Source organism: Amphibalanus amphitrite, unplaced genomic scaffold, assembly GCF_019059575.1.
Source record: "Amphibalanus amphitrite isolate SeventyFive unplaced genomic scaffold, NRLGWU_Aamphi_draft 000481F_arrow, whole genome shotgun sequence".
In the NCBI taxonomy this organism is placed as follows: Eukaryota; Metazoa; Arthropoda; class Thecostraca; order Balanomorpha; family Balanidae; genus Amphibalanus; species Amphibalanus amphitrite.
Genome location: NW_024881975.1, coordinates 406,876 through 425,397, shown reverse-complemented (window position 1 = coordinate 425,397; position 18,522 = coordinate 406,876). Strand labels below are relative to the sequence as shown.

At 51.0% G+C, this 18,522-nt stretch overlaps 1 protein-coding gene across 2 annotated transcripts; it reads left to right on the top strand.

Moving 5' to 3' along the window:
- Nucleotides 1-1,080: 1,080 nt before the first annotated feature.
- LOC122392316 (inactive hydroxysteroid dehydrogenase-like protein 1) lies at nt 1,081-17,498 on the top strand. 2 transcript variants are annotated; one of them, XM_043387030.1, is made up of 6 exons: nt 1,081-1,520; nt 3,929-4,051; nt 9,867-9,977; nt 14,285-14,505; nt 15,187-15,414; nt 16,266-17,498. In XM_043387030.1, the coding sequence occupies exons 1-6, from the start codon at nt 1,340-1,342 to the stop codon at nt 16,368-16,370; spliced, it is 969 nt and encodes a 322-aa protein (XP_043242965.1). In that variant the 5' UTR covers nt 1,081-1,339; the 3' UTR covers nt 16,371-17,498. The 2 variants fall into 2 exon arrangements, with proteins under 2 accessions (XP_043242965.1, XP_043242966.1); XM_043387031.1 differs by lacking the exon at nt 1,081-1,520 and adding an exon at nt 2,225-2,793.
- Nucleotides 17,499-18,522: the final 1,024 nt, after the last annotated feature.

Sequence of the window (18,522 nt, the reverse complement as noted above, 5' to 3'; positions counted from 1 at the left end):
GGGACCGAGGGGATGGGACCGGCCGGGACCGAGGAGATAGGACCGGCCGGGACCGAGGGGATGCGACCGGCCGGGACCGGTTGGAGTAGTTCCATATAGGACCAGCTGGGACCGATCATTACCGTCCCTGTGGTGAGTCTGACGCCGATCCCCGGATCGGTGGGTAGCCGGCGGACGGTCGTATCCAGACCGAAGGGCGCGGTGCTCGAGGACATGGCGCTGTCCTGGATCGGAGACTACCCGGCGAACTCGATAATTCCGCTATCGTAATGGCCGGATATGTGATCCCGTCAGACGGTCAGCGCCGCCCCTTGACTGAACAGATGTTAACAAATGATCATCTCGGGGCGTGGCTGGGGTCTTACGGAAAAATACCACTCACGGAAGTAGGCAAAGCTAGTCAGCGAACGCAAAGCTCCATTTCGTGAACTAAAGCTACGCTTATAAAAAAATGAGCGGTTTATTTATGTTGGTGCGGCTCTGAAATGTCATCTTGGGATAATGTAGAATAATTTCCTGTAATCGTGTCATGTTCATCTGAGTTTCAAGCATGGATATGGGCGAATGTAACGGTGAATATATGCATAATTTATCTTCAGCCGACTGGACACCGTCTGTCCATTCGGCTGAATTGTTCTCAGTTCGACTGTCATTTATCATGTTCGTGGTAGCGGACTCTGACCCAGCTCGACAGCTGGGGCTGCCGCAGATCAGCTCGCCGTGGATCAGCTCGACTTGAAGGCCGCGGTTGACGCTGTGCTAAAAAGGAAAATAAAACTGCCAAGACTGGAATTAAATCCCCGACTCCGACCCCCCCCCCTCCCTGATTACTCAGCTCATGGTGCTGAGCACCTCAGAGGCGGACGGCGGGTGCGGCGGCATTGCACATCATGATAATACCGGGATGGGCCAATGACAAACCCGAAAACTCATATATTGCAACAAGTTGAAGGCCGTATGTCTCCCCAAAGTGCCATTCTCTTTGGGGAGCTGACGGGACGGGGTTAATCCAGTGGGCGATCTCACAGCCCGGCCCGGTCAGCCGGACCGGCCACGGTCACCAGCTGCAAGGGTCGCTTGTGTAACCGGCGGCCGGCCGATCTCACCGGCGGCAACGGCCGGTCAGCGGGCTGGCACCAGTCCACGGCCGGGGCCCGGCTGACCGACACAGCGCTATACAGCGGTACAGCGGCCGACGAGCCCACCACCCGAGACGGTCCTACCGCAACAGCAGCCGGCCGCCGACCGACGGAGGACCGCCGCCCATCGCCCTACTGAGGCCCGCTGTCTACCAGCCCTCCGCCCGCCGCCCCGTCCTCCCTCGCCGCTGCCCAGGACGATGGAGTTCTTCTGGCGCTCGGAACCGGTGGTGTTCGCCGGAGGGGTGGCCGCCGCCGTGGTGACGGCGCTCCTCGCCCAGGCGGCGCTCAACACGCTGCGCCTGCTCGTCTCGCTGCTGATCGGATACATCCTGCCACGATTCACCAGCACCGACGTACGCCGATACGGAAAATGGGCAGGTGAGACGTCAACTGCAATAAGCTGTCAGCGCCGGAGGCATTCGTAGCGGCGGCGCCGGCGGGTTCTGGCTCATGGCGGTCCAGCTTTGACAAGTTTTTGTCTTTATTTTCACGAGGAACAGGTTTCCGCTAACGCTAACCGGCGACTGTTTTCGATTAGCGATTAGGCTGGCTTGAATTGTGCTGAAAATGCAAAGCCGAGAAACAGCTCGGAAGAACTTCTTATTTTTTCTGCCAGAATAAAGGAAAGTTGGATTTGTTCATAAGTCATGCTAACGTTCCTATGAAACAGGCACGAAGGGCGTGTGCATGTCCAGGTAATTTGGTTAGAGAGAGCAATGCCCGAATTGAAGTGAGTCAGTTTTTGCATTTCCAAGGCAAGTTACGTACATCATTTTCCTAGCATAAAATGGCTGTAAAATAGCGTTTTTATATCAATGTAACAATATCGCCATTTTTGTCAGCAATTCGTAAGGAACTTTGTCATGTTTCACCAGCAGCTAATTTCCTGTTTCAAGTAAATGACGTCACACTGATTTTTATTTTTGCCTCATGGCTTTTCATTTATTGTATTTTTTCTATAATTTTAGCTTGCAAATGCGAACCACTGCCAGTATTTACGCATTTCAAAACGAATTTTTTCCCTGCTGCTGCAAATTCCTGATTTGTTAAATCCTCTGAGATCTAGTTACCATAGTAACAAGGAGTGTATTTACGCTAGCAACCACTGACGCTGCCTCTCGAACAGGGTCCATTTGTTATTGCTATTGCTCTTGTGTATAAATGCCTGAATTCCAAGCTTTTACTGCGGGGGATTTCGCAAGGATTTCGGTCCGGGACGGTGCAGCGCGTTTTTTTTTTGTGTCGTGAATATTTCCGGTGGTTTTTAAATCCAGTGAGAGAAAGGGCAAGTGAATCTAGTGAATCTTATCATCAAGAAACCAAGCATTTATTGTCAACATGTGACATTGCTTGAGAACGACCTACCTACATAGACCAGTAACTGAACTAGTCCACCGCAGTTGAAAGTGTGCCAACTGCTAAGACGTTTAAATTCCCTCCCGTTATTTTGATCTTGCCATGTCATCATATGCTGGAGCGTTAGTTGGTACTGGTTCATATATCACTGTTAAAAATGCCCTTGCGGCAATTGGAGCAATAACATCATTGAAGATTCTAATCAAATTTATCAGATTTGTATATTCTTTGATCAGAGGCCATTTCTTGCCACGATTTACCAGAACCAGTGTCCTGCAGCATGGCAAATGGGCAGGTAAGAGACCGTGGGCATAGGCAGTGCTATTCCTTAATTGTAATGTATGACAGTGTTGTTTGAAAAGGTGTAAGGAGCAGTTGTGAATAAAGACCAAAAATAATGCAGTTGATGAGCATGCTTTTGAGATGTCATTGAAATTGACATGTATGCTCTATGGTGCAGTAACACGTTTTTTTATCATATAAGCTGCTTGCATTTCATGCTACCAGCAGTGGGCTGAAGGTAACTAATGTGTTATCAGTTCACAGAGAAGAAAAATCCTCTTTACATTTTTTCCATAAAAAAATCAAGATGTCAAATATTCAATTAGAAATAGGCACCCAAATTGAGCATCTGCATTACAGGATATTTTTTGTGATGAGGTCCGAAAGGCGAAAGCATAGATGATGGCCACAAACCTGTTGCATCAACTACCTTTGAACAATGTGGATATGCACCTTTGAAATCAAATCCATCAGTTTGATGCTTCACTGTGATCTGCTAGGTCACTGCACAAAAAAGTTGACCAGTTTCTTTCCCTGTACAAACCTTTGTGCAATTGCCTTTTTGGCCTTTCCTGATGTGAGTTGCTCTTGCTGTTCCTTTATCTGTCAGTTCCGCAGCTTTGATTTTACACAATATGGACAGTGTGGGCTGCCAACCATGTTATTTCACATCTGAATGTTCACTGTAATGTGACTCCTCTAGTGAAATTGTTCTGGTTCTTTATTATCCTTGTTTTAAGTGTCTCCACATGCCACTAACTGCAGTTCCCCCTGCACTGTCGTTTCATGGTGGTTTTCGCTGTGCAGATGGGCATAGACCGACTTTGTAGTACACTCGGGGGCAGATTGATGTTCCACCACTCCCTACCCATCGGGCTCCCATGGATCAGCAGTGGCTGCTGCCAGTGTTGCCTGCCCTCAGCACTGCTCAGCACTGCCTGCCAGTGCCAGTGCTGCCAGTGCTGCCACTGGCAGCAGCCAGTGCTGAGCCATGGGAGCCCGATGGTTAGGGAGTGGTGGAACATCAATCTGCCCCCGAGTGTACCAGCACATGTCTCTAAGCGTTCCTGCTGTCGTCACTCAGTCGTCACCGGCTGCACGGACAGTGTGGGCCGGGCAGTAACATGTTCCCTCTCCCCCTCTACCAGTGGTCACCGGCTGCACGGACGGCGTTGGCCGCGCCTACGCGCGCGAGCTGGCGCGCCGCGGCTGCTCCATGGTGCTCATCAGCCGCAGCCAGCAGAAGCTGGACGACTTTGCCGGCGAGCTCCGTGAGTATAGCGACAGTGGTGGGGCGACGGACGGCAGCGCGCCACCTGTACGGGACACTGCGACAGCGGCGCGCCACCTGTACGGGACCGGGGACTGTCACCGGACCAACCACTGGCACACGGCACCGGACCGCTGACACACGGCTCCGGACCGATGACACACGGCACTGGACCACTGATACACGGCACCGGACCACTGACACACGGCACCGGACCGCTGACACACGGCACCGGACCGCTGACACACGGGTGGGCGGAGAGGGTGCGCTGTGTGTATCGTGTACCAACTCATCGGTTCGGGGTGTTTGAAACGAAATGATGGCGAAAGTGGCACTTGAACACGGTAATGCTACGACAAAGTCTATCGTATGTTCTTCCGCGTTTTTCTCAACATTATGCCGAAATCGTTAATGACAATGCATGGTTGGAAACATTTCACCAATTGGTATCACTGCCACTTGCAAGGCCCGACATTTCAAGTTTTTTTTTTGTTATAGTCTCGGGCTTTTATATTAGCTCAAAATATTTCAGTTTTATTTTTGAAGGTGATTTTTTAAAGTACCTTTGCAATACGTATTCAAAGCCATATAAGCAGTCACGGATATTTTAAGTGGTTGATTTTATTTTGTTGATATTTTATGATTTCTGTATGCGAGGACAGGTACCGACGTTTCTGTATGGGCGGGATGTGACCTTCGTAGCCGGGACGCCCTAAATTAGTCTCGATAATCAAATAAGTGCGACGTTTCTGATTGGATGCAGTCACCAGTATCTGATGCTGACTGAACAGCCTCGCTTGTTTATCAATGATATTGTGCTTTTTACTATTTCCTGTCGCAAACTGCACGTCTCTGGTTTTTCTAACGCTTGGTACCTACTTGATTCGCTCCCTCGCTTTTCTTCCTTTGTTTGGTGGCGCCTACCATGAGCACAATGATAAATAATACCTAAGTTAACTATTTTTCCTCACCGGGAAATGGGGAGCACCTTTTCCTTTAATCGGAATAGTAGCAGCAGTGTCCCAAAATTGTGTTTCGGCTTGGGTGTCAGAGGGAAAATTCCTCTCCAAAAAGGGGGTAAGAGTGGAAAACTCCCCGGTCAGATAACACCCAAAAAGAGTGGAAAAGAGATTAAAGGAAATAGTTCACTTTTTAACATGGGTTTTGAACTGGAATAGCAGTTCCGTAGCTTGGGCTGAGACGAGCATAAATCAGGAGCTTTTACAGCCCAACGATCACCCTAGGCAAAGATATTCTATTTCTCGTCCCGATTGCGTTGAGGATGTGTGCCTTGCATAAATTTCCATCCAGTATGAAAAGAGCATGGGTCCCGAAAATTCTTCAGAAACTAAAGAAATTATCTACGAGAACTCTAGAGAAATTCTCGTACTGATCAATTAGGACATTCAGGGGAACATTATCAGATCGAGCAGATCGCCCAAATGCCGGTGGCTGCGATAATTTCTCTGTTTCTGAAGAATTTTCGGGACCCATGCTCTTTTCATACTGGATCGCGTGTGCCTTACAGAAACTGAAAAGTTCTTCCTATATCAAAATATAGAAAAAAAATCTTTTGTTATAAAAAGGTTTTATTTTCTTTGCTGATTATTTTGAACATAAAAAATGATAAATCGTTGCAAAAAAAAATAATTTCGTGAAAGTGAACTATTTGCATACATTTCTATATAATAAGGTAAAATGTTCTCAATATTAAAACGACCCAATGCAAATGCTTACTCTCAGTAAGGCTGGGAGTGGAAAATTGCTCTTATATATTAGAGATGAGAGTGCAAAATGATTTTTATTTGGATGTCGTTTCCCACCCGAATCGAAATATTTTGGGACACTGGTAGCAGTCATGTATGGAACACATGTCATATTTAAGTCTCGTAATAACTGATGTGCTGAAAGTGCTCCCGGCGAGCCGTCTGAGGGCTGCGCAGCGCTCCTTTCCCACCTCTCCGGCTCTCTCTGATGGGCAGGAAGATGTGGAGTCGGGCAGATGTGATAGATCGGCCTCGGACCTCGGTGACGCAGACGTGCCTCACGCGCTGGGAGCAGCTCACCGCTCGTGACAAGTCGCTTCGGTCTGAAGCCCGTTATTCGTGCCCATCCCCAAATGCGCAAATACGCTGGACGCTAAGGAAAGAGATGGCGGATCCATATGCAGATTGACTGCGATATGCGTATGTGATTCATATGCTTAGCATACCCCGTTTTGGTTGGTATAGATACGGTACAATAAGAAAAAGAAACGAATCGGAGTGAAGCAGATTATCGTGCTGATAGTACTCATCCTAAGAGAATAAACGGTACCTTTGTTCTAAAGTCATATGTATGGTGATATCCTCAGTCGGACGTGCACAAAGTCGGGTTCCATGGCCGGCTCGGCGGCGGCCGAATCCGCCGGAATTTCCCGCCGGTCTCTGGCCGGTCGGAGCGGGCCCGGGCCGGTGGCGGCCCTGCAGCGGCCTGGAGCCGGCGGCCGGACCGCGGGGGTCGTTAGCCAGCCGCGCTCGGCGCCGGTGTTACTGCTCAGGGTCGATCCCTCGGAATCCGCGGCTCGCGGCGGCAGACGCTCCATCCCCGGCCCGCGGCGGCAGACGCTCCATATCGCCGGCCCGCGCTAGACGCCTCATCCCGGGCCGGCGGCGGCAGACGCTCCAGACGCTCCATCCCCGGCCCACGGAGGCAGACGCTCCATATCGCCGGCCCGCGCTAGACGCTCCATCCCCGGCCCGCGCTAGACGCTCCATCCCCGGCCGGCGGCGGCAGACGCTGCACAGAAACGCGGCCTGGCGGCGGCCCGGCGTCGGCGTTAAAGTACCTAGCACGTTGGAGTAGTACGGACTACGCACGGCAGGGTGCGGCGCCGGGGATCGGGAGCGGCGTCTGTAACACTCAGCCACACCCGGCAGAGGTTTGTTTGGAGACACAGATAGGTAGGTGTAACTGTTCGGCTGTTACTGGAAACAAATGTTTCTAGTCTGCTTTGTTTTTACTGTGCTCGTTTTTACTGTGCTTGTTTAGTGTGTGTCAATGTTTTATTTGTTGACTTCATCTGTCATTGGGGTAACGCCCGTTGGTGATAAAAGAATAAATGAAATGAAATGAAATGAAATGCGGTCAGGGCCGGCCCAGTGCGGATCTGGGCGGGCTGCGATCCCACGGATCAGCTCAATATCGTCCGTGAATCGTAATAGCACCGACAAACTTAGTAGGTGAGACGTAAGCATTGTACCATGTACAACACGGGCTGAATGTTTTCCATGGTTCCCGAATTCGGAAATTTCGTTGAGTAAATTCTAAGCTCTTCAAGTTTTGTTACTACGTCTCAATTACGGCAACTTTTGAAGCACCCTGGTAATGAATATTGGCACTCGTGAACTTTTAGAAGTCACACTCTATCTAGTGGGGATTTTTTCTCGATTGGGTTAAGTGGACGTCATTTCCGAAGGTTCCAGACCCGTCTCGGAGTAGCCGGAGCGGCTGAGATCTGGCGGAGCCCTGTTGAGCGCAGTTAGTAGCCGTGCCGATCTCGTGTAAACTGGTTACCAGGGTTGTGCTTGACTCATGAGTCGAGTCAGAAATTTGACTCAACTCTGACTCAAATGAGTCAGATTTGAGTCGAGTCGGATAAAATGTTGAGCTGTTGAGTTGAGTCAGAGTTGAGTCGGACAAAAATATTAAGGTGTTGAGTTGAGTCAGAGTTGAGTCAGTAAAATAACTTTTGACATTGAGTTGAGTCAAAAACATTTAGGAACATGAGTCAGCTGACTAAAATTTCTAGAAACAATATATAGTATAAGTTTTTCATTCTCCCTCGCTCAACAACCTAGGCCTGGCCCTGCTGACGGATTTTTTCACCCCCCCCCCCCCCGCTCAACAACTTTTTTATCTGAGTCAATTTTGAGTCAACACACTTGACTCAACAAAAAATTGGAGTCAAGTTTGAGTCAACTCATATTTTCATTGAGCCGCTTGAGTCATGAGTCGAGTCGAGGGAAAAAATCAGCTCCTTGTTTGAGTCAGAGTTGAGTCAGGGCATTCTGAAGTTGAATGATGAGTCGAGTCGGCAAATTTTTTTGAGTCGAGCACAACCCTGCTGGTTACGGCCCGGCGCACAGTGGCCCTTTTTCAGAATTAGCACGCATTAATTCCCACATTACCTGAAAGTGGTGCAAGACATCACCACGTGATCAAGGACGTATTCCCTGCCAATGCAAAGACAAAGAGAAGAAAAGAAACGAACTGCCCAAGGAGATTCGGCCCAACAGCGACAGGCCGCTCGGCCCAAGATTTGGCGCACGTTCGCACGGCTCGCCCGCCGGCCCAGGCCGCTCCGAACGCAAGTGTGGCGAGCCCGCCAGCCGACCACGCTGCACTGACCGCCAGGACGCCCCAGGGCGTCACATGACCGCATCTACAGCTGTTGCCAGCCACCGTATTCGGCCCCGGCCGGGCAGCAACTAAGGTCAGCGCGACGCGAACAATGCAAACACATAGGCGCTTTTGACGTTAGATCTTAAGCCGACCACGGGACTTGTGCGGCTTGGACATCAAACGCGGCAAGTAATCGGACAGTTTTTCTTGGGCACAGCGTTATGCCTACATGACATTTCAATTAGCACATCTTATGGCAAAAGTCGAGCCAGATTTAGGCGCACACCAGGTGACACCAGCTTCGAGCCAGGTCAATGAGCTTAGTCGCATCGAACAGGAGCCACAGCCGCTCGCGGACTGAACTGGCTCACGTTATCCACCGTGGAAGTAAAATGGCGCAAAATGGCGCGATGCCCTTTGGTGGACATGGTCAGAAGAGATCGGCGATTCGAACGATGTATAATACGATATGTTCCAGAGTGTGCTACTTAACATAAAGCTTCATATGTATGTCGCCATCTCCAGTTAATAATTGTCCTGTTATTGTGTCCACAATATTCGGCAAAAGTAGTCTATTTGAGTTTATACAATGAAAATAGTGGTTTCTAGGGCTTCCACGTAAACTCAACTTCACAGCCATGCCACTAACTTTTAATATTTTCTCATCGAAAGTCTTACAAATTGATGTTCATCTCACCCTACTTTTTACGGTCCGCCGGTGGTGTCCGCGCGCCTCTCGACAAACTTCGACTTTGCGGTCAGTTTTACCAAAGGTAATTATTTTTTAGGAGGTAGAAATGGCACCATCGGATAGTTCGGAATGTTTTGCACACGATTAGACTGCTTTTTATTCAAAAGAAGAGAAAAAATATTTTGAATTTATGCGTGCTAATTCTGAAAAAGGGCCACTGTGCGGCGGTCGGTGCGCCACGCCGTCCTTCTGGGAAATCCGCCCGCCGCTCCGGAGGTATCCACGTCAGGGCGACGACTTGACACTCCCCGTACGACGAGATCCGACGACTCTTTCCAGAAGCCGGGGAGAAAAATGTATGGAAACTTTCCAGTGAGTCATCCGTTGGGAAGTGGCTAGGTTACCATGGCATCGACTGAATTCATTGCATATTCATCCATTGACGTTGTGGGTCGTCAGTGTATGCACGAGATACGTTGCACGGGATGGGGATTTGACGACGTCTAAAATGATCATTCGCACATCTACCCTTGACGTTGCAGCGTCAAACTCGATGAAAGTGCTGCATTTTCTGATTTTATTTCATTCAATCATTCTATTCTGATGCACGAGTGTTAGTTCTCAAACGTGGAAGCGGCTTGTGTCTCGCGGCTTATATTTCTTTTTTCATTGCTGTCAGTGTCCTTGGCCGATGTTTCAGGTATGTATGCATTGCTAACAGTGTCGCTCTGTTGCGTTTCAGGCCACGAGTTTGGCTCGGAGGTGGTGACCGTGGCGGCCGACTTCAGTCAGGGCCGCCAGGTGTACGGCCCCATCGAGGAGAAGACGCGCGGCCTCGACATCGGCATACTGGGTCAGTGGCCCGGGCGGACAGGCGCGCAGACGGACCGGCCCCGGCCGCCGTAGTACGCACTGAGCCGGCGGGCTATGGGGTTAATTCAGTGGTGGCCTGGGTGAGCGTGGACCGCCCGGCCGGCCCCCCGTGTCCTTGTTCACATCTTACCGGAGGTCCGCGCCGGCCGCATTGGCCCCGTGCCATGAGGAAGTCCACTGGCCTTGACTTGGGAGATTTACCGGCTGCAGGCACGCCGAGGTGATTTTTGTTTCACTTGAGCGGTGATCCCGATGGGGACTGGTTCGTCCAATCACAGTCACCGCAAATTTCCACAAACTAGCTGCTCTTCCCAGCGATTTAGACCGCTGATCTGTCGCCATTATCAGGGCCGTAAACGACTATGATGCTGATATAAACCTGGTGCTAAACTTTCCACTGAAATAATAATTCCAAACAGGAGCTGTGGATACACGGTGATGATATTCTTACAGTCCTAGTTAAAGTCATTGACCAGTTATCGTTACAGGGGAATTGTGATACCTACTGTTATAGTCCCAGTTGAAGTCACTGACCAGCTATCGTTGCATGGGATGTGGTGCTACTGTTATAGTCCTAGTTAAAGTCATTGACCAGTTATCGTTACAGGGGAATTGTGATGATGCTGTTATAGTCCCAGTTGAAGTCACTGACCAGCTATCGTTACATGGGATGTGGTGCTACTGTTACGGTCCTAGTTAAAGTCATTGACCAGTTATCGTTACAGGGGAATTGTGATGATGCTGTTATAGTCCCAGTTGAAGTCACTGACCAGTTATCGTTACATGGGATGTTGTGATACTGTTACGGTCCCAGTTGAAGTCATTGACCAGTTATCGTTACATGGGATGTGGTGCTACTGTTATACTCCCAGTTGAAGTCACTGACCAGTTATCGTTACAGGGAATTGTGGTGCTACTGTTATAGTCCCAGTTGAAGTCACTGACCAGCTATCGTTGCATGGGATGTGGTGCTACTGTTATAGTCCCAGTTGAAGTCACTGACCAGTTATCGTTACAGGGGATTGTGGTGATACCTACTGTTATAGTCCCAGTTGAAGTCACTAACCAGCTATCGTTACAGGGGAATTGTGGTGATACTGTTACAGTCCCAGTTAAAGTCACTGACCAGCTATCGTTACAGGGGAATTATGGTGCTACTGTTATAGTCCTAGTTGAAGTCACTGACCAGCTATCGTTACATGGGATGTTGTGATACTGTCACAGTCCCAGTTGAAGTCACTGACCAGCTATCGTTACATGGGATGTGGTGCTACTGTTACAGTCCCAGTTGAAGTCACTGACCAGTTATCGTTACAGGGGAATTGTGGTGATACTGGTACAGTCCTAGTTGAAGTCACTGACCAGGTATCGTTACATGGGAATTGTGGTGATACTGTTATAGTCCCAGTTAAAGTCACTGACCAGTTATCGTTACAGGGGAATAATTTGTGGTGCCACTGTTATAGTCCCAGTTGAAGTCACTGACCAGCTATAGTTACAGGGGAATTGTGGTGATACTGTTATAGTCCCAGTTGAAGTCACTGACCAGTTATCGTTACAGGGGAATTGTGGTGCTACTGTTATAGTTCCAGTTGAAGTCACTGCCCAGCTATCGTTACATGGGATGTGGTGCTACTGTTACAGTCCCAGTTGAAGTCACTGACCAGTTATCGTTACAGGGGAATTGTGGTGATACTGGTACAGTCCTAGTTGAAGTCACTGACCAGGTATCGTTACATGGGAATTGTGGTGATACTGTTATAGTCCCAGTTGAAGTCACTGACCAGTTATCGTTACAGGGGAATAATTTGTGGTGCCACTGTTATAGTCCCAGTTGAAGTCACTGACCAGCTATAGTTACAGGGGAATTGTGGTGATACTGTTATAGTCCCAGTTGAAGTCACTGACCAGTTATCGTTACAGGGGAATTGTGGTGATACTGTTATAGTCCCAGTTGAAGTCACTGACCAGTTATCGTTACAGGGGAATAATTTGTGGTGCCACTGTTATAGTCCCAGTTGAAGTCACTGACCAGCTATAGTTACAGGGGAATTGTGGTGATACTGTTATAGTCCCAGTTGAAGTCACTGACAAGCTATCGTTACATGGGAATTATGGTGCTACTGTTATAGTCCCAGTTGAAGTCACTGACCAGTTATCGTTACAGGGGAATTGTGGTGATACTGCTATAGTCCCAGTTGAAGTCACTGACCAGCTATCGTTGCATGGGATGTGGTGCTACTGTTACGGTCCTAGTTGAAGTTACTGACAAGCTATCGTTACATGTGATGTGGTGCTACTGTTACAGTCCTAGTTGAAGTCACTGACCAGGTATCGTTACATGGGATGTGTTGCTACTGTTATAGTCCCAGTTGAAGTCACTAATCAGTTATCGTTACAGGGAAATTGTGGTGATACTGTTATAGTCCCAGTTGAAGTCACTAATCAGTTATCGTTACAGGGAAATTGTGGTGATTACGGAGCGAGCGAAGCGAGCGGAGTCTCATACTGAATTAAGGGAAAATCCTGAGTATGAGCGGCCGGCCGGCCGGCCGGCCGGCCGTGGGGACGCTCTTCAAAAGCTAATATCTTAGGAACGGGACATCCGATTGACAAGCGGTCTTCTTTACTGAATGTCACTTGGACGTAAAAGTTCTGTGGTGTGATGGCCACCATGCGTTCTTGCCAACCACCGCACGTGGCGCGTGGTAAAGTTGGACATTTTTTAAGAACCCCCAAAATTGCAACCTCAATAACGGCACAACGGTTGGGCCGGTTGAATTGAAACTCGGTACACAGTTAGGTCTCCATCAGATAATTCATCTGCATGTGTTCAGGTTGGGGTGCTACAGCACGTGCGCACGTGCAGGGGGCGCTCCCAGATCTCGAGAACGGCTGGGCCGATTGCGCTCAAATTTGGTACACGGTTGGGGACCAGTTAGTAGGGTGCCGTGCAAAAGTCAGTTTGGACCCCGCTTGCACGTGCGCACGTGCAGTGTGCCGCTTCCAGATCTCGAGAACGGCTAGGCCGATTGCGCTGAAATTTGGCACATCGCTAAAGACCGGTTAGTAGGGTGCAGTGCACAAGTTAGTTGGAGGTACCCCCTCGCAATTTCGCACGTGCAAGGCCCGTCCTCTCGCTCGCTCCGTTGGTCGCCCAAAAGGCGTTTTACTGGTACTGTTATAGTCCCAGTTAAAGTCACTGACCAGTAATCGTTACAGGAGAATTGTGGTGATGCTGTTACAGTCCCAGTTGCAGTCACTGACCAGTTATCGTTACATGGGATGTGGTGTTACTGTTATAGTCCCAGTTGAAGTCACGGACCAGTTATCGTTACAGGGGCATTGTGGTGATACTGTTACAGTCCTGGTTGAAGTCACTGACCAGCTATCGTTACAGGGGAATTGTAGTGCTACTGTTATAGTCCCAGTTGAAGTCACTGACCAGCTATCGTTACATGGGATGTGGTGCTACTGTTATAGTCCCAGTTGAAGTCACTGACCAGTTATCGTTACAGGGGCATTGTGGTGATACTGTTACAGTCCCAGTTGAAGTCACTGACCAGTTATTGTTAAGGCCTGGCTACACTATGCGTTTTCTGCGTGCGTTTTTTGCGTGTTTGCGTGATTTGCGTAATATCGTTCTAGAAGAAAGCTATATTTAATAAAACTTTTACATAAGTTATGTATAAAAGGTAATGCAATTCTTATATTAGCTAAAATTGAATATGAAAAATAACATTACAAAAACGTAATACCGTTTTTTACTAGCACGATATCACGCAAAACACGCAAACACGCAAAAAACGCACGCAGAAAACGCATAGTGTAGCCAGGCCTTTACATGAGATGTTGTGATACCGTTACGGTCCTAGTTGAGACCACAGGCAAGTATCTTTCCATTCCTCGCAAGATCCTGACCTTACACCAGCTTTGAGTCGTTATCCCTGTGACGCTATCTCTTACGGTAAAATACGTAATACTTAGTGCGCCGTTTCTGGCGCCGTGCAGCGTCCTCACGTCAGTCTTCCCGACTCCCCCTCACCTTTCCCACCCCTCCCGTCTGCTCTCCTACTGCGACACGGGGCCCGCGCCCGTGACATCGGCGGCTCCTTCTGCGCCGAATGTCAGCCCCCCCCCCCCTCCTCACCTCCCATCGGCTCGTGACCGTCTCCTCTGCCTCCTACCTCAGCTGCTCCGCCCCACTGACCCCCTGTCTGTGGTACCGCAGTGAATAACGTCGGTGTGATGCTGCCGTACCCTGACCCCCTGTCTGTGGTACCGCAGTGAATAACGTCGGTGTGATGCTGCCGTACCCGATGCGGCACGCGGACGTGTCCGAGGAGGACGTGTGGCGCCACGTGCTGGTGAACGTGGCTCCGGCGGCGGCGCTCTCCCGGCTCGTACTGCCGGGGATGGTGGCGCGTGGCCGCGGCGCCGTGGTCAATATCTCCTCCAGCTCCGCCATCGGACCGATGCCCCACATGAACATCTACTCGGCCTCGAAGGTACGGGTCGGGACGGGACAGGTTAGGTACCCTGAGAGGTGGGCTGGCAATGCTCAGGACGAGCTCATGGTTAGTTTGGCGAGCCTGTCTATATCTTACTGAGAGCTGCGAGTCTGCCCGGTGATGCTGAAATGGCACGGGGTGCTAACGTAGGGATCTGAGTGGGTTTTCACAGCGGATCGTGACCTTGGGTGGAGGATTTCCAACCTTGGCAATCACTGTGACATAAGAGGGAGCGGGGACCGTCGCAGGATGCCCCCCCCCCCCCCCTCCCTCCGCGGCCTCGGCGGTTTGGTGACGTGTGCCGGAGATGCGGTTCGCGTGGGCACCTCTGCTGCAATAATCAGGCGCATAGCGCTATATCTTCAGGGTCATCTTGTTTTCATGCCATTTAAAAATGGACAGCAAAGAAGTTCCGCATTTAGCGCGCATTTTGTCCTTGGCTGGAGATCTGCCTGGGAATGCTCACAGACCAGTCTTGTGTGTGATCTAGCCATGAATACCCTCTTTGGTTCTAGATATAGCGCACTTTCCAACGCACAATTATACTGTACTGCACAGTCTGCCTCGAGTTGGCGTCTTTCTTATCGACATATTCCGTGTCTTGTTCCGTTGGTTCCCCGGTTCGTAATCTCCCCTCTCTCGACCGCTCGGTCTCTGACCCTGCCGCTGTTCCTGCAGAAATTCCTGGAGTACTTTTCGCGCGCGCTGGCGGCCGAGTACCGTCCGTACGGCGTCACCGTGCAGACCGTGATGCCGTTCTACATCGCCACCAACATGACCGCGTACTCTGACAAGATCGGCCGCGCCAACCTGTTCGTGCCGGACGCACCGACGTTCGCCGACAGCTGTGTGCGCACGCTGGGCCGACTCGAGTCGACCACCGGCTACTGGACCCACGAACTGCAGGTGAGACGCCAGAGGCGGCAGTGGAGGCAGATAAGTGACGTCAGTGACGGTGACGTCATCGGAGGACGGGCCTTGGCGTCAGTGGAGGACAGATTAATGACGTCAGCGGAGGACAGGCCGTAACGTTAGTGGAGGACAGATTAGTGACGTCAGCGGAGGACAGATTAATGACGTCAGCGGAGGATAGGCCATGACTTTAGTGGAGGACAGATTAGTGACGTCAGCGGAGGACAGATAAGTGACATCAGCGGAGGACGGGCCGTGACGTCAGTGTGTGGACGGGCGGCAGCGCTGTTTATTTTGTGACTGATTGGGCCTGGTGGTTAGTGAGTGGGTGATGGATTTTCCCGAGCTCGGGAACCGATTGATTGATGATTGGTCAGTCGTAGCTAACGTATCGTGAAGCCTGTTCGGCTGTCATTGGTACAGCGTTCATGATGACTAGACACAACTTGCATTTTTTTCTGATTGAGTTGGCTCAACTCGAGATTTCCCATTATTCTGACACTGGTGCGCTGCTACGCTGTTATTTCGTAGCCCACTAGCGGACTGGTCACGAAGTTTTCGATATCTTGAACACTTGGGGTGGAGACTTCCACTGGCGTCCAACTGGCGTCTAACTGAGCAGACGTCCAAGTTGGCGTCTAACTTGACGTCTAACTGTTGGACGGAGACTTCCAAGCTAGACGCGTCTAAATTTATCCGTTGCCAGATAGACCGCAGCGGCCGTCCAGCTGGACGCGTCTAAGACTTAGACGCGTCTAGCTAGACGCGAAATGGAAGTCTCCACCCTTGAATCCCTAATCCCGCCGTGTATTCGTGTCTCTCTGACGTTGGTCCCGCTGTTTCAGTACTTTGTCTGCTCGAACGTGCCCTCCTGGTTGTGGATGTCTCTGGGCGAGGAGCTGCAGAAGGAGCTCAGGAGGGACGCCATCGGCAAGCAGAAGAGCTCCTAGAGCGGCGGTCTCTGCCGGGCGCCGGCGGCCGGAGAGCGTTATATAAGCCCGCCGGCCGGAGCCGCGCGCCGCGCCGGCTCACCAAACTGGTACAACTGGTGGACGTGCTCATGGTGACCCCGGTGCAGAGATATGAGGGGGCGGCGACCCGCCGTGTTCGTGTTACCTGCCGCGGGGCAGTCACCGCCCAGCCGGTCAAACTTTGGGCGGCCGGGAGCTATACTGGGGAATGGGTGCGCGTATATTTACCGGTAGACATTATCCCTCATATCATTTTCACTAGTAGTTGCTACAGTTTATCATACCAGAGCGCACAATCATATATGTTAGTTGCCGCCCGAGCTTCATACAGGGTATACTGAACAGTTGAGCACCAAGTATCTGTACCCTGGACCAGTGAGCTCTCCAGGTGGCCAGCTGCGGCCGGGGGGGGGGGGCACGGAGTGGGGGGGGGGGGCTGTCGGACAGTGGGCGGAGGATATCTAGTCGGAGGGCGGGCAGGGCCGTGCAGCCAATGGTCTGCTGGGGATCCCTACCCCCTGAGAGGGCGGCTGTAGGGAGGGGTGGTAACGTCACCTAGGAAGATGGCAAAACGGCCCCTGGGTAGGGTAATGCCGCCCCTTTCAATGGGTACGGCCCTCGGGAGGACGGGGGACGCCGCTCGGGGCGCCTCAGTGACGCGCGCGGGCGGACCGTGGGCCGGCGGTGAGCGCGCTGTGTGTGGCGGGATGGAGGGGCGAGCCGCCCCTATCTGCCAGCTGGTGTGTCTCGCCTGTGACGGCGCCTCCGATTGCCGCGTCCAATTTAGGCATCGTGTGAGCGGCGCGAAATTCCAGCGTGCACTGATCGGTGCCGATTTGCAGAGAAACCCTCCGAGACGAGCCGACAGTTATGCTCTTAGCTGCGAGATGTTATGATTGCTCACTATGAGATCAGAGATGGAGACGGAATGCATCATGCTTTAGTAGTAAACGCAGTTTAGTTAAAATCAATGCAACTATAGAATAGACGGTGTGCTGAATGAAGCGTCAGTGATATATCATTACTCCAAATGTGCGCGGACTGTGACCGCACCAGTTGTGGGATAAATCGGGGGCGTGCTGTACCAATATACGAAACAAATACTGAGTTGCTTGTTGCTTACCGAACGTGTGAAAGGACATCATGTATGCGTGTGTGTATTATGTAGACGGGTGTGGATGATGCAGTCACGAGGAACTAGAAGAGACGTATTGGTATAAGGCAGATCTGTGGATAATGGATATAAATATAATGAGTCGGTGAGAAGGGATATGGAGCATGCGATTCCATAGCATATAGTCCTATACTTCAGACAGACGTTTGAAGCTCACACAAATGAGCGACTAGGGGGCTGATTTTGAGCTACTGTCTACATACTGGGTATGGACTTTTAATACAGCGCGGATAATGGGTGTCAGACAGACGCGTGGGTCGTGATCTGAGTCGTGGATTTGTCCGCCCAGTACTCGTCTCCAGAGTCGCGGTCCAGTGCGCCGCGTACATCCGCATCCGCTGTCACAGTGCGTGACTGTGAGGTCAGTGCCTCGTGTTTAGCAGAGGCCGGGATCCGATTAATGCGCCCTGAGGTCGCAACACGTGTCGTGTCCATGGTCCACGTCAAAGGCTAGCACCAAGTCATGGTGTTTTACACGGCTATCAGCAGTTTTCATGTCAGAGACTGGTGTAATCTATACGACCAACCATTACCTACTGTCGCAGGCGCTAATTGCACCTCGTGTAGATAACGGGAGACTGTTTCGTTATATGGTGGTTTCACAGGACATCTTCGCCACATTGCCCTCGAAACGAGTTATGCAGGTCCTGGGCGATTACAAAAATCGCCGGCGCCGTGCGGATTCCGCGCGGATTGTATCCAATATGGCGGCGGGCCGGCGAGCTAGACATCGTTAGATGCTGCTTATCTTATATAATGGGCTGTAGACCCTGACGGGCTGCGACTGAGCCCGCTCGACCGTCTGTGAGACTCGTGGAGGACCGTGTCCACGAGGCCGCGCTCAGAGGCCCGGCTACTGGCGACCTTGGCGACACCTCTGCCGCCGGTGGCACGCAGGGGTGTCGGACGCCTCTGCCGCCGGTGGCGCAGGGTGTCGGTCGGCCCCCGGTGACGTCA

What these genes read in the sequence shown, in the direction of transcription:
- LOC122392316 (XM_043387031.1), top strand. Translation starts at nt 2,601, where the DNA reads ATGTCATCATATGCTGGAGCGTTAGTTGGTACTGGTTCATATATCACT. An exon ending in CGACTTTGCCGGCGAGCTCC is followed by an intron (nt 4,052 to 9,866) that starts GTGAGTATAGCG and finishes GTTGCGTTTCAG; the next exon opens with GCCACGAGTTTGGCTCGGAG. An exon ending in ACTGGACCCACGAACTGCAG is followed by an intron (nt 15,415 to 16,265) that starts GTGAGACGCCAG and finishes CCGCTGTTTCAG; the next exon opens with TACTTTGTCTGCTCGAACGT.